At 34.8% G+C, this 13,840-nt stretch overlaps 1 protein-coding gene across 5 annotated transcripts in view; it reads right to left on the reverse strand.

The window, feature by feature from the left end:
• PIK3C3 (phosphatidylinositol 3-kinase catalytic subunit type 3) overlaps window positions 1-13,840 on the reverse strand; it is a 159,471-nt gene that overhangs the window by 43,486 nt on the left and 102,145 nt on the right. For all 5 annotated transcript variants that reach the window (XR_006890113.1, XM_046671611.1, XM_046671614.1 and 2 more), the window contains 5 exons: window positions 12,363-12,494; window positions 8,855-8,983; window positions 8,131-8,200; window positions 5,731-5,795; window positions 2,806-2,890 (listed from right to left, as the gene is read on the reverse strand). Coding sequence is in view for 4 of the 5 variants with exons in the window: in XM_046671611.1 (XP_046527567.1) it covers window positions 2,806-2,890; window positions 5,731-5,795; window positions 8,131-8,200; window positions 8,855-8,983; window positions 12,363-12,494 (481 nt within the window). In the remaining variant the exon portion in view is untranslated. The remainder of the gene's footprint in view (window positions 1-2,805; window positions 2,891-5,730; window positions 5,796-8,130; window positions 8,201-8,854; window positions 8,984-12,362; window positions 12,495-13,840) is intronic.

Raw genomic sequence — 13,840 nt, forward strand, 5'->3', positions numbered from 1 at the left:
TGTGTGTGAGAATAATTGGTGTTCTCACATTCACTTACATGATACAGACTTGACACTTTGTGTAATCTGGAAAAAATGTCACCGTAACTATTATCGCTTTCTTCTTACACTCTGCCAGAAACCTAAAACATTACTTTTTAAAATGAAAGTTATACATACATCTATATGATAATGTCCAACAATCAGATTCTGGTACAAAGTAGCAACTTATCAAGCATTGAATCCTCTAATGAAAAAATTCAAATAATGGCTTTCAACCTCTAACACTACCTGGAATGCTACCAACCTCAGTGAAACAGAAAAGATTGTTTTGTAACATAGTAAGATATATAGAAAACAGAAGGCTATTCAAAATACGATGCAAAGAAAAGCGGCTCGCCATCAAATCAGTTATGAGGGAATGAATAAATGTGCAATGTTGAGAAAATGAGAGGAACAAGATCTAATTTGAATTTAACTGTCTGATAGGTATGACAAACGGCTGTTTTTTTTTTTTTTTACATGAAAAAGCAGTCATATTTTCATTAGCTCTTCGGGAGAAATGGAACATTCTATAAAAGGCACAACACTATGACATTTAGCATATATCCATAACATATTCTTCCAGTAATTTTACTAAGTGAGCAGGGTTTTCAAATTTTAGTCAACATTTATAGGTTGTGTGTGTATGTATATTTCAAGTAGAAAAAGTTAACATTTCTTTATTAAATAGACTTAAGATATAAAAAAGTTTATCGTAACTATCTGAAAGTTAAGTTAAAAGACCCAAGTATTTGAGGGCATGCAAAATATCTCATGTATAAGGTACTGAGAACTAGGTGTGGTGAATTAAAGAGAGCCACACATTATTCAACACGCTTTTCATTCAAGGTGGGAATTATATCCCTCTGCTTGAATCCAGGCAGGCTCTGTGACTACTTTGACCAACAGAATACAGCAGAAGTGACAAACTACCAGCTTCCCAACCCAGGCCTTCAAAAACCAACAGTTCGTACTTTCTGTGTCTTACAACACTTCCTCTTGGAACCCAGCCCTGAGAAGCCCAAGTCAGAGAGGCCATGCATAGGTGACTTGATCGACAAGCCTTGCTGAAAGACAGTATAAACTACCAGTCATGTGAATGATCTATCTTAGATGTCCAGCCTAGTCCAGTCTTTAGATCATATGTAATTTTTTTACATCATAGAAAACACAGACTTGAAGGTCTGAGAAAAACAGGAAAGAAGACAAAAGGAAAGAAGGGAGGAAGGAAAGCAGGGAGGGAGGGAGCGAAGGAGAGAGAAACACGGAGTAGGAGAGTAAGAGAAGGGAAACATTTTCTCTGGAATGTTTCAATCAGTGTTTTTTAGTCTTTAAATTTAAATACACTGTATGTGATCATTTTTATGAGTAAACACAGTTAGATGTAACACACATTATGTTCCCTCAGTAAAAATAAGAATTAAAACCTTGGATTCTAATACACACACATATTTTATTTCTATGTTTTTAAACTTCCTAGGAATATTACATCTTCTTCATACTTCTTAGCCAAAACTGGATTATCAAGTATAAATTTGGGAATAAATTATGGGGTCTAAAATAATGTAGAATACTACCTCACAGGAGCATTGTGAAAATTTTAAAAAATCATGTATAAGAAAGCAATTTATAAACCATAAAATGATATGAAAGTTTAAACATAGTTGTTATATGTCTAGAAAGCCCTCTACTTTGTTCTCCCAGCTTTGATTACTTAAGTATAGGTATGAATAGTGGCATAAACATAAATAAAGATAATATTTATACAAAATAGGAATAACATATTATATACCAGATACCATTCAGGGCTCAACTCTAGTGTCAACTCCTTTATTAACCCTCCCTTAAACAATGTTTAGTTATTAAAAACAAATCTTTTAAGAAAATAAAAAATAATCTTCTAGAATATAAACTTCATGAAAACTGGCATAAATGGTTGAAACATATGAATTAATCCCCACGGCATGCTGCTACTTACTTATTTCCAGGAAAGAACCATGAAAACTAATCTAAAATACCATGAGAGGAACCCTCATAATACAATACTGTTATCCTAGCTCTTGAGATTTATCGAAAGCATAATTATTGTTGACTGAGACTTTGTCCACAGTCAACTTCATCAGTTACTCAAGCACAGGGAAAATCTAGGGGAGAATTAACAGCTTCCAGGGAGAGAGAACTTGTAATTATAAAGTAGATAAGTGATTTCAAAGATACATCTATTAAAGACTAAACAGAATTTATATCTCATTACTAAGATTATGTCAAAACATTAATGACTTCTTTTGTCAACACTTTATATCTTGTCATCTTCTCATAGAGCATTTAAGTCTGCTATGATCTGAATGTTTGTATCGCCCCAAAATCCACATGTTGGAATTCTAACAGCCAATGTTATGGTATTAGGAGATGGGACTTCTGGGAGGTGCTTAGGTCATGAGGGTGGAGCCTTCATGAATGGGATTAGTGCTCTTATAGAAGAGACCCCACAGACCTCCCTAGCCCCTTCCACCACATGAAGACACAACAAGAAGTCTCCGACCCAAGAAGGCCCTCACCTGACCATGCTGGTACCCTGATTTGACTTCCAGCCTCCAGAACTCTGAGAAAGAAATTTCTGTTGTTTATAAGCCACTCAGTCTCTGATATTTTGTTATAGCAGCCCGAATGGACTAAGACAAAACCCTATCATGTTCTAAATGTGTATGAATATAGCAATATCAGGATAGACTGCTTTCCTTTATTCAAACACATCAATGGAAAGTAACAGCTTGAAAAACTTACCACAGCTTTTAACGTAAGTGTCCATAACCTCAGCACTGATCCCATTTGGCCCATTCTCACTTGGTGCATATTTTCTAAAAAAGTTCTGAAAAGATATTATTACATGTTTATAAATTCAATATAATCTTTAAATAAATTAAGCATTTCAAAATTGTAAATAATGACCAAGAAGTGTCTGCTCTAAAGACTTAGTCAATAATTATAAATTGTGGATTTTAGGAAGCATACTCCTCAGTAATCAGTCTTATTACTATGCTTACAGACTATGTATATATATATACACATACAATATATATATATATGCTGCCATTTCTATACCATAGGGAAAATATAAAATAAAATAAATTTACTGCTATATCTCTATACTTAATACATCACTTTGTTTCATCTTTCTCCTGAAGGTAAACATGAGTGGGTCTTTTTGTATCACACATTCCCCTGAAAATAAACAGAGTTTTTAAAATCACCTTGTAAGCATACCTACTGAAATCCTGTCACCATTAGCACGCTCAATAAAATTGTGCCCCAAATTTTTAAATAATTACAATACAAGTGCTAAAAATTCTCAGAATTCAGTAGAAATTGATAAATATGAGAAAGATAATGACTGAACAAAAGAATTAAGGGGGCAATACACTGGAGTGTCCAAAGAGTCTGGAAACAATGGAGGAAAATATTTATTTACTTTTTTAAGATTACAAACTGGATCTATTCCCCTACATTTAGATGTTAAAGAAAAACACATAGAGTATATTATTTGAAAATACAATAATGCACTGTTAAAAAAATAAGTTTACCCTATATTTCTAGCTTCTATGAATACCTTATAAGTTAGACAAAGGATCTATATCTAAATATATCTAATATATCTGTATAACATAAATATAATAAATATATGTCTAAATAATATATTTATTATATATATCTATCTATATATATAGATAGATAGATATATAAATCTATATATAAAGAACTCCTATAAATCAATAAGAAAAACATAAACAACCCAATGGGAAAACAGGCAAAGTATGTGAACAAGTACTTTGCAGAAATAAATGGCCTATCCATATCCTTTTAAATGCTCAACCTTGTGGGTAATCAGGGAAATACAAAGTAAAACCACAATAAAATAAAATTTAAAAGTCTGACAATACCAAGATTAGGCCAAGATGTGTAGCAATAAGAAACACAAGAGGTGAAACTATTTTGGAAAACAGTTTTTAATTACTATCTACTCAAGTTGAAGATGAGAATAACCTGTGACCCTGCTAACTACTGACACAAATGACATGGAACCAAGAATCAGTATACAAACTGCTGTTGTCTTTATTTTACAAAATCTTAATTACGCAGAGTAGCATAACAATTGGTAACTTTATTAAATAATTATTTTAGTTAGAATCTATGTTAAAACTCTATATATATTTCATATCATCTTCAGAACAATCCTAGAGCTAGGTACTATTAATTACTACCCAAATATTGCAGATGCAAAAACTGAGGTTTAATTTGCTAGATGGAGTCACAGACTCGACATATAGTTGTACTACAACTAAGGTTTATTACAGTGAAAGGATACACAACAGGATCATCATGGGAAAAATACATAGGCAAAGTCTAGAGAATCCTGGCACAAACCTCCTTGCTTTCTTCTGTGAGGGATACACTAAGCATACTTACTACTTTTCTCCAACAGCAAGAAAAAAAAAAAAGGAGTAATATGGTACAATGTTTCTGTCCAGGGGAAGCCCAGCAGGAACTCACATAGGCACCCTCTGTCTGGCAACTATCAAAATTCTAAAAAGAAAGCAGGTTGTTGGCTATAAATCACATCATTGGTGCCGTATAGGCACAGTGAACCACATTCTCAGTTAGGGAACAGAGGGAAAACACTGAAAGCCAAGTTCCCAGACACCGGCCAAAGGTTAAACTTGTAAGCAGGCCTTTCTCAAGACAGTAGCCTCAGGCCGGCTCTTAACTCTTTTCTGCACAAAGTGTGAAGCAGTCACTTAAGGTTACATAGCTAGAAAGCTGCATAGCCAAACTTCAACCCTAGGCAGTTTGATGTTCTGAGTCTGAGCTTTTAACCATCGCACATAACTACACCCCAAACCTAAGACCACAATAACTACTTGCTCTACCAAGAAATCAGAGAAACGCTTTTCTGCAAATCTAAACTCCACACTGAATTACTGGGACCCTCTAAACTGGGAAAGACAAAAACACACTGCAGCAAACATCCTCTATCAAGCCCTTCTCTGTATCATATTTCATCTCAGGCATATCAGTTTTTGTGTGTGACTTACACAAATTTTTATTATACAGGGGAAAAGAAAAATTATATTTAAAAGATAAAAATAAACCATTAAGATGCAATAAGAACTAATCTGTGTATTTAAAATGTAAAAAAATTCCAAAGGTATAAATGGCTTAGTCCTGGGAACGACTCACTTTTTCTTTTATTAAAGGAGAGCAATGAGGTTAGAGGGGGAGGAACAGGGTCTTAAAACAATCGTGAAAAACATGCATGAGCAAGAATATCACTATAGCACTGTTCTGAATAACAACAAAAACTGGAAATAATCAAAATGTTCATTAATGCTTAAATAAATTATATGATTTCATACTTTGGGATATAACCATAAAATTTAACAAATTTTTAACTTGTTCACCAATTAATTCCTGATCTATTATGTACTAGGCACTGTTTAAGGAATCGAGCATTTCTATGTACTGACATGGAAAAATTTTAAACTATTAGCACTATTTACTTCTGGGAAAAGGAAAAGAACTTGAAGGAAGAAGGGTGATAAAAGGAGCCTTTCACTTTTAATTCTATATACTTTTTATAAAGATTAAGCTTTTTATAACAACATACAAAAATATATTTATGAATTGTATAAATCTTTAAAATAGATACTGTACCTGAATGCTTCCTTCTGTATCAAGAACTTCAGCAACAGGAACTGACTGAATAAACTGCATGAAGCCTACACAGAAATACATCCGCTGTATTAAACAATGCTACTGTATGTCAACCTAAAAGCAAATTCACCTGTATTTTATCCTCGAAATGATTTTATCCAGGAATAGCCAAAAGAATTGCAATTCGGGACATGCATGCTATGACAAACCAGAGGCTAATCCAGAAAACAAAGGAGGGGAGCTGCTTTTATAGAGAAAAAGGTGGGGGGTGGGGAGCGGTAGGAAGGAGCTGTTCTAAATGAAAGTCCATTGGGAGTAAGTAACAGTTCAGGGTGACAACGGCTTCTCATTGGCTGAGCTGCAGCATTTCTCATTGACTGGGCTGTTGCTGGGTAGGGAGAGAAATCTTCCTTCAGTAGGAAAGTGGTTCTACTTCCTGTTCAAGATGCAAACCTACCTCTCTTCCAGGTTGGTGTAATTGATGATGTATGATAGGGTGTGAGAGCTCCCCCTACAGGCCTTCTCCACTCCAATTTAGTTAGTTAAGGTTCCTTTTATTAATTCCCACATTTGGCTAAGCAATAAAATAAACGTTCTGCTAAGAATAACTTTCATTTACAAATATATACACTGCATACCTGAACAACTTAAAGAGGTGTGTAAACACTATATTAAGTTTATACTGGCATTTACATCAGAAACTACAAGGAAGCTTTTAAAAAAATAAGCTGATTTAATCTGCATGCTTCTCTAGGCCAATTTCTATTACTGTACACAAAGAACACAAAGTAATAGACTAAGCTTCTTAAACCTGGCATAAAAATTTCTTCTTTCTGTAGTTTTATAACATATAGCAATTAAAAATATTCCAAATTTAAAATCACTTTAAGTAATTTGAAATTGTGTTATACCAATCACCCAATGCTAAAGCTATACTACGTTTATTATTCCATCTTCTGCCATTTCCTGGAAATGATATGAGAAGAAAGTATGAGAATTCCTTAAACTACCAAAAAGAAGGGGATAAGAGTGCAAGAAGGAGAAAACCTAAGTCCAGGAAGTCTGGGAAACAACTGGTGTATAAGATAACAACTCTATGAAAAAAATCACAGTTGAAGAAAGGAAACTATTTCAGGAGCATAAACTATCAAGATTTGGTTTTGGTGAGCCTTACATTATAATTGTTTGCATGCAAATTAGGAGATTGCATACTTTAGAGTAAGAAATGTCTCATTCATTCCTATATCACAAACACGGAATAGTCTGCATTAATTCACTTGAGATATTTATTGTTTTTCTAGTATTATAACAAGAACTTCTCCAGGTAAAAAATAGAACCTTGACCCTGCCTTCATAGTCATACAAGCTTGCAAGTTTTATTTATTCTACAAATGAAAGGGAATTGTGTAAGGAAACCTAAATCAGAATAGAGATCAGAAGGCATCTGACATTTGAGCCATGTTTTGAAGGATAATGGACATAAATCGGTAAAGGTGTGGAAGAAAGGATGTTAAAGGTAATAACTATCATAGCATATGAGAAGGCCTTAAGGCTTAAAAGAGCACTTGGGAAAATGGAAGGCGGCTGGTGTGGCTAACACCTAGGAAACAAAGGGGAGAGAGACAAAAAAGGCTTGAGAGGTGCAGGAGGGATGTCACACCATGCCAGAACTTGTAGACCAGGCTAAGGCTTTTGTCTTTGTCCCAAGAGCAAACGAAAGCTAATAAATCATGTACATAGGATAGTCAAAGAGCCCATGTGCACTTTTAACAAGATAATTCTAAGAGGAAAACGAGAAGAGGAATTAAACCACCAAAAAGATTTGAGAGCAGCCAGGGGAAGGGCAGGAAACCTAAAAGAGGTACTTTTGTTTCTCCAAAGTGTTTAGGGTAAAAAGCTCTAACAGTAACAAGACTATGGAATTCACAATAGGCATTAGGCGAGCATTCCTATGAAATCTTACACCAAACTTACAGAGGTTATTCAATCTCAAAAAGACTTAGACGCTATAGATCTACATAGAAAATTAATTAATAAGGTAACATCATTTGCTGAGCGGCTTTTATAAGCAGACACAGTACAAAGCCACTTTGATCATAGCAATTCTCAAATGATGATTCAGGACACAGATTACCATGTAAGAAACTACTGTGAATTACAACCAGTTTTGCATGCAAAAAAATACATCATAAAGGTGTTAATTTTTCTTCCAAATACACTGTTTAATAATTTCATGAGAGAGGAATGGAGGGAGGGAGACAGGGAGGCAGGCTGGCCCAACTGATCTTCAGGGCTACAAATGAACTCAATGTCTAACATTCTTAACAACTTTCAACTGAAAAAGGAAAAGTATACTCATTGGACATTGAAATAAACAATCATGGTGTAAAAGAAACTTACCATGTTTTGTACTAGTGGCTAATACTTTATAGGGTGTCAACTTCAAATCCAGGTTTTCTTTCCGCAGCAGCTTTTGATCAAAAGATAAATGCATTAACCAAATATAAAGATTGCTATGAAATAATTTTCCAGACATGTATTACAGCAGTTTAATATAAGAGATTTAGGAGGTAAACCTAAATTAAGGTTTAACTAAATTAATTAGTTAATTTAACTTTCATCATCAAAGTAAATTTATTAAGCAATTACTTGATGGTATGCCAAATTTTTTCTTATTCTAAATCACTGTCAGTAGTTTTCAATGAACAGCAGGGTTCCTGCTACTCATTTATGCAGTTTTTTCTTGTCATAAAGTATTTTAGAACTCAGAGAAAAGAAAATGAGGGCAGATATGTTCCTTTAAAAGCCAGGGACAGGGATAAGATTTTAAAAAGATCTAGCTGACTAAGAGGAAGGACATGACTAAATCCAACATTGAGAGATCTTAACTGGGAAAAAAGTTTTTATAGAAAGGAACATGCACTTTCATTTTATACTCATGACAAGAGCCATTCTGCAGTGTACAACCACCACCAAACTTGTTCAAGGTCAAGTGGAGATCGCTCAGCTTTCTGGATTGTACCTAAATATTACAAATACTTCTATGTTCATACATAACGTATGCATTAAACCATAGTTTTCTAAAATGAAATAATGTTCCCCACTAACGTAAGGTTATATTCACCTTGTCCATGAGTGAAATGATTTGAAGAATAAGTTGATCTTGGCGTAAATCATCTCCATGCTTAAATATAACTGGATATTTGCCTCCATCTTCTGTCTTAAAGAATAATTGTGCAGGCATAAGAGCACTCTGGAAACAAAAAACAGACTTTTCAAATTTGGATATAAATTAATGCATGAAGATCTACTATGTAGAGAAGCAAATGCTGACCTGCAGGTAAACAAACAGATAAACAGGACTGAAGGAAACAAGCTGGGTTGGCAGCAAGACGCACTTGGGTACCTTGGAGGGAACCGTGAGCTGGCTAATAGCGAGAAGACTACATGGTATAAAGAGCACAGCTCTGGAGTTAGTCATGGACATGAACCCAAGCTCTGCCAGATACGAGCTGAATGATTCTGTGCATATTCTTTAACCTGTTTCCTCTCCTGTAAAATAAAGATAACACCTCTGCTGCAGAGTTACTAAAGTGATCAGAAATTGTAGAAGTCAAGAGTCTGGCACCATGCCTGATACAGAGCAGACAATCTACATACGTTCACCACTATTATTTTATTATTAGAGACACACTGCAGTCAAAGAGGTGACACAGTGTCACATAAAAATGTACCAGATAAAAAGTCAAGAGCCCTGGTTCCTAACAGCAAGTACACGACGACTGTGCAGCTTTGAGATTCAAATTCCTCTTTTATAAAACGAAGGGAGATCTCAAATATCTGTATCTTTTACTCTGGAATAACTATATGTTTTCCCCAGAATTCTTCCCTTAAGTAGATGAAATCTTGGATTTACTTTAGGTAAATGTTTAAATTAACAAATAATGAAATTAAATTCTCTTTAGAAACAAAACATCACATAGAATAGCACCTGGAGACCACTAATTTGGAGATAAAAGGTCAGAAAACTATCCTGAGAGAGATGCCCTACTGGTGTTCATCACTGAGAAGAAATTATATAAGACAGAAATTTGGAGAAATTTTATAATAATATAAAGAAAAATGAATCTGACAAAGAAAACAAATGATAATAATCTTAATTTGTACAGGCCATGAGAAATAATAGGACAAAAAGTATCACAGAGAGGGATGAACAGCTATGTCACAAAGCAAACAAAAATTTTAATGACAAAATCAAAGGGGTAGGTATACAGTTGTTTACTGTTAAATTCTTTCAACTTTCTTGTACATTTGAAAACTATCCAATAAAATGTTGGGAAAAAGGCATCAAAAATGCTATAAAGAATATGTTTTTACAACTTATAACCTCTATGGACTGCCACTCTGAACATTAAATTATCTTAAATTTGGACTGGCCTTTTATCACCCCAGGCAAAAATACATCTTATAAATTATCTTGTGCCCTAGTTCACAAAAGCTCAAGAAGAATAACTGGAAGTGATCTTCCTAAAGATAAATGACAGGCAAGAGGATCTTTGTTGTAATTTCCCCTTTCAGCTTCAGATCTGATTCTGACATTCAGATTCTACCTGAAATCTAAAGCAAGCAGATGATGACCACAGGATGCCAGCGCTAATCCCAGCACCTTCAGGGACTCACCCCCATGAAGATCTAGCTTCAGCCCTTCAGCCAAGGGCTACAAAATACTCTTGAAAAACATAAAAAACTGGGTCCATAACCTCTTCCCTCTAAGGAGTTCATAAAAGGACAAGAATCCATGAATGTGTACAGAAATTTCAGCGTATGGGCAAGTATATGGGTAACTTTCTAAAGTGTACAATCAATCCATCACTTTCCTTGCACTCTCAAAGGCACTCATGACCCAAAAATGATTAAGAATTACTATGGCAGAGTTATGTAGTAAATGTCCCAGAACTATTAATCCTAAACTCCAACTCGGAATTTTCAAGAATGTCCAAATACTTAAGGGTTCGAAGAAAAAACTCAGGACTGGATATTAGGATCAAATAAGATGTCCCATGATATTTTACTGACCATCTACTTTGTATATATAAGATACAATTATAAAATTATATAATTAAGAAAAAAATGGGTCCAGAATCCACCTAACAATAGTGGAAGATACACATTCCTTTTTTTTCTTTTTCTTTCTTTTATTTTTGTGAGAAAGACTGTCCCTGAGCTAACATCTGTGCCAGTCTTTCTCTATTTTGTATGTGGGATGCCGCCACAGTGTAACTTGCCAAAATGGTGTGCAGGTCTGTGCCCAGGATCCAAACCTGCAAACCCAAGGCTACCAAAGCAGAGCGTGTGAACCCAACCACCATGCCACCAGGCCAGCCCCATAGATATACATTCTTACACCCTACTCTTACAACTCCTGCTGTGTATCTTACATATCTTTTTTCATCCTGTTTGAAAAAAGTGATAAAACTACCTTTTTGGTTCAATGCTCTTGATTAGTCCTTAGGGACCGAGAACATTAGAAGCTGGTCTTTTTTGGGAGTTCCAGCCCAAAGGAACATCAGTTGTTACATATATACCATCTTGTGTGTAGCTCTTTATATTTCGGCCTCCAGTGGACTGTAAGCACGAACTAAGAAATGTTTGGATTTTATCTCCTGTACCAGTATTTTTCAAATTGAAGGTTATAATCCACTGAGTTTTAAAACCAATTAAACAGGCTCAAGCAACATTTAAAAATTAATGCAACAGAAAAGTTTTTAAAAGAATAGAAACTATCAGAGTCCATAACATGCAGTACACTTTAGTACCACTTTATGAAACTTATGTTTCAGTTGTGTGAGCTGGACTGCCATAGGTTGCCTTTAATCATGTCCTTAAAAAGTCTGAACTATTTCTTACTATAATCATGTCTTTTTTTTATACACCTAAGCTGTTGTTCTATGAGTCTTTTCTTATCTGATGCAAAGTAATATTCTAATGCAACTTATGCCCTCCACCCCTGGAATCACAAAACCTAAAACACAGAGAACTTTCATTATGATGCTGGGCAGATAACGATGCTTCATAGGTAGTAATGCTCAGTCCTGTGGCCCAATTAGAGACGGCAGCCGCCACCAGCTGTTTCTAACTATCCAAGTGGTGGCCAGCCAAAAGAAACTATTAAGGATTACAAAGAATTACTATTTGAAAGCATAAGAAAAAATTTAAGGCATAAGAACAGATAGCAGATTGAGAAATGTTAAAAATGTCAGGACTCATCTAACCATGTGAACTTATGAAGTGAATACAAAACATAAGTCTGCAATTTAATTTTTTTTAAAAAATAGCTTACTTGGAAGAAAGCAGGTGTGGCTCTGATTAATAAATAGTTCAAAGAATTAAAGATTAAAAAACAATCCAGAGATATAAAAATATTTTACGCGTTTCATATAAAAACACCTATTGGTAATACAAGATCTTAAAACATACTGAAAAATAAAAAGTACCTTTTTATCCAGTATTTACTAAATCAAATAAAATTATAAATATTACTTGCAACATAATAATTTTCAAAGGTAGTGTCTCTGTTCCAGCTTTAAAGAATTGGGTTCCAATCATATACATTAAAAACCCATCACAATTACCTTAAATAATGTGGCTGTTTCTGGGATTATGCCTCTAATTTTCACCTGCGGTTCTAAAGGCAACGGGATAAGTTCCACATCTGCCAGGTTCATCTTTTCATTGTCTCCAAGCAATGCCTGGAGTCTCTCATTCTAGGAGAACAAGTTAGAAAGAATTAGGATAAAAGGGAAAAGCGGTTTATAAAACATATGGTAAAGACGGATTCTGTTAACTTTAAAATATTTGCAAAGCACCATAAAAGAATATGCAAAGTAACATAAAGGAGATAGTAAACATAAAGACAAGCACTTCTAATCCACCTGACAACAGCAGCAGCACGCTTTAACAGGAGCAATCTGTTAACTATGAAAAGCTGGACTTTCACAAGGTTAGGCAATACATTTCTCTTGCTGCAGCTGAGAATCGGAAGTGCTCTCCAGCTGGACTTAAAGATTCAATTTGTGTTTTCAAAGGATTTCTGAAGCCACAAAAAATTCGTAATTTCATTTGAAGCTTAATTTTGCACGACCAAATATTAAGTGAGAATTTCATTATGCTGTTCAACTACATGTTCTGGGTTTAAAAAGTAAACTCAACTCACTTGGAGGAAACTTGGACCCTACCTTTTCCTGTTCGTTGACTCTGTCTGATCAAACTTTTCCTAGGAAAATAATTTTTTTTTCTATAGCTCACATATATACTGCATTTAGCCATGATTTCCAAAATAGAAATTCCAGTCATGGCAAAACAGCTTCATCATCTAGCAGTATTTATAGTGTTTAGACCAAGGCCTTCCATTACATTTCAAAAGAACACTCTATTTTCTTTGAAAGCTGTGAGAGTCTTGTAGTTATTCAACAGGTGAGCTTGTTCTTAAAGGGAGAAAACCTGACTTGCGAATCCCAGCAGCATAAAGCACTTCAACCAGAACACTACTGAGAACATCAAAGAAGAGAATTCTTAAATCAATGAGATGGAAGTTCAAAAAAACAGTATGTTTCAAGGACCACCAAGATACCAAATTAAATTCCTCCCTTTCAGTAATACTCCAAATCTCCTTCCGAATGATGAAAAGTTCAAGTTAAGGTCAACTGAAAATTGGTATGAATTCCTACACATCCCTTACAAAAAATCAGTAAATCTACCCCACACCAAATGTATGATCAGTTAGACTAGTATGAATTAATGTCAACTAATCTGAATTTCCAGTTATCCTATCACAACAAATTTCTAGCTGATGTGCTAATAAACATTAAAATAACCAGAGAGCAGATAATAAGAGAAGGGTGAGAAATCGAGCTACTTCTCACACCTCCACTGCTGTAAGCCCTGTGGTCCCAGCCACCATCACTTCTCATCTTGATTACTTCAACAGCTTCCTGACTGCCCCTCTTCTTCAACCTTTGCCTCTTGCAGTCTTATCAAAAACAACCCAAGTGCTGCTGCTAAGATGAAAGTCATGTCAGTCTTCCGCTTAAAACGTCCAATAGCTTCCACT

This window comes from Equus quagga, chromosome 9 (genome assembly GCF_021613505.1).
Source record: "Equus quagga isolate Etosha38 chromosome 9, UCLA_HA_Equagga_1.0, whole genome shotgun sequence".
Classification (NCBI taxonomy): Eukaryota; Metazoa; Chordata; class Mammalia; order Perissodactyla; family Equidae; genus Equus; species Equus quagga.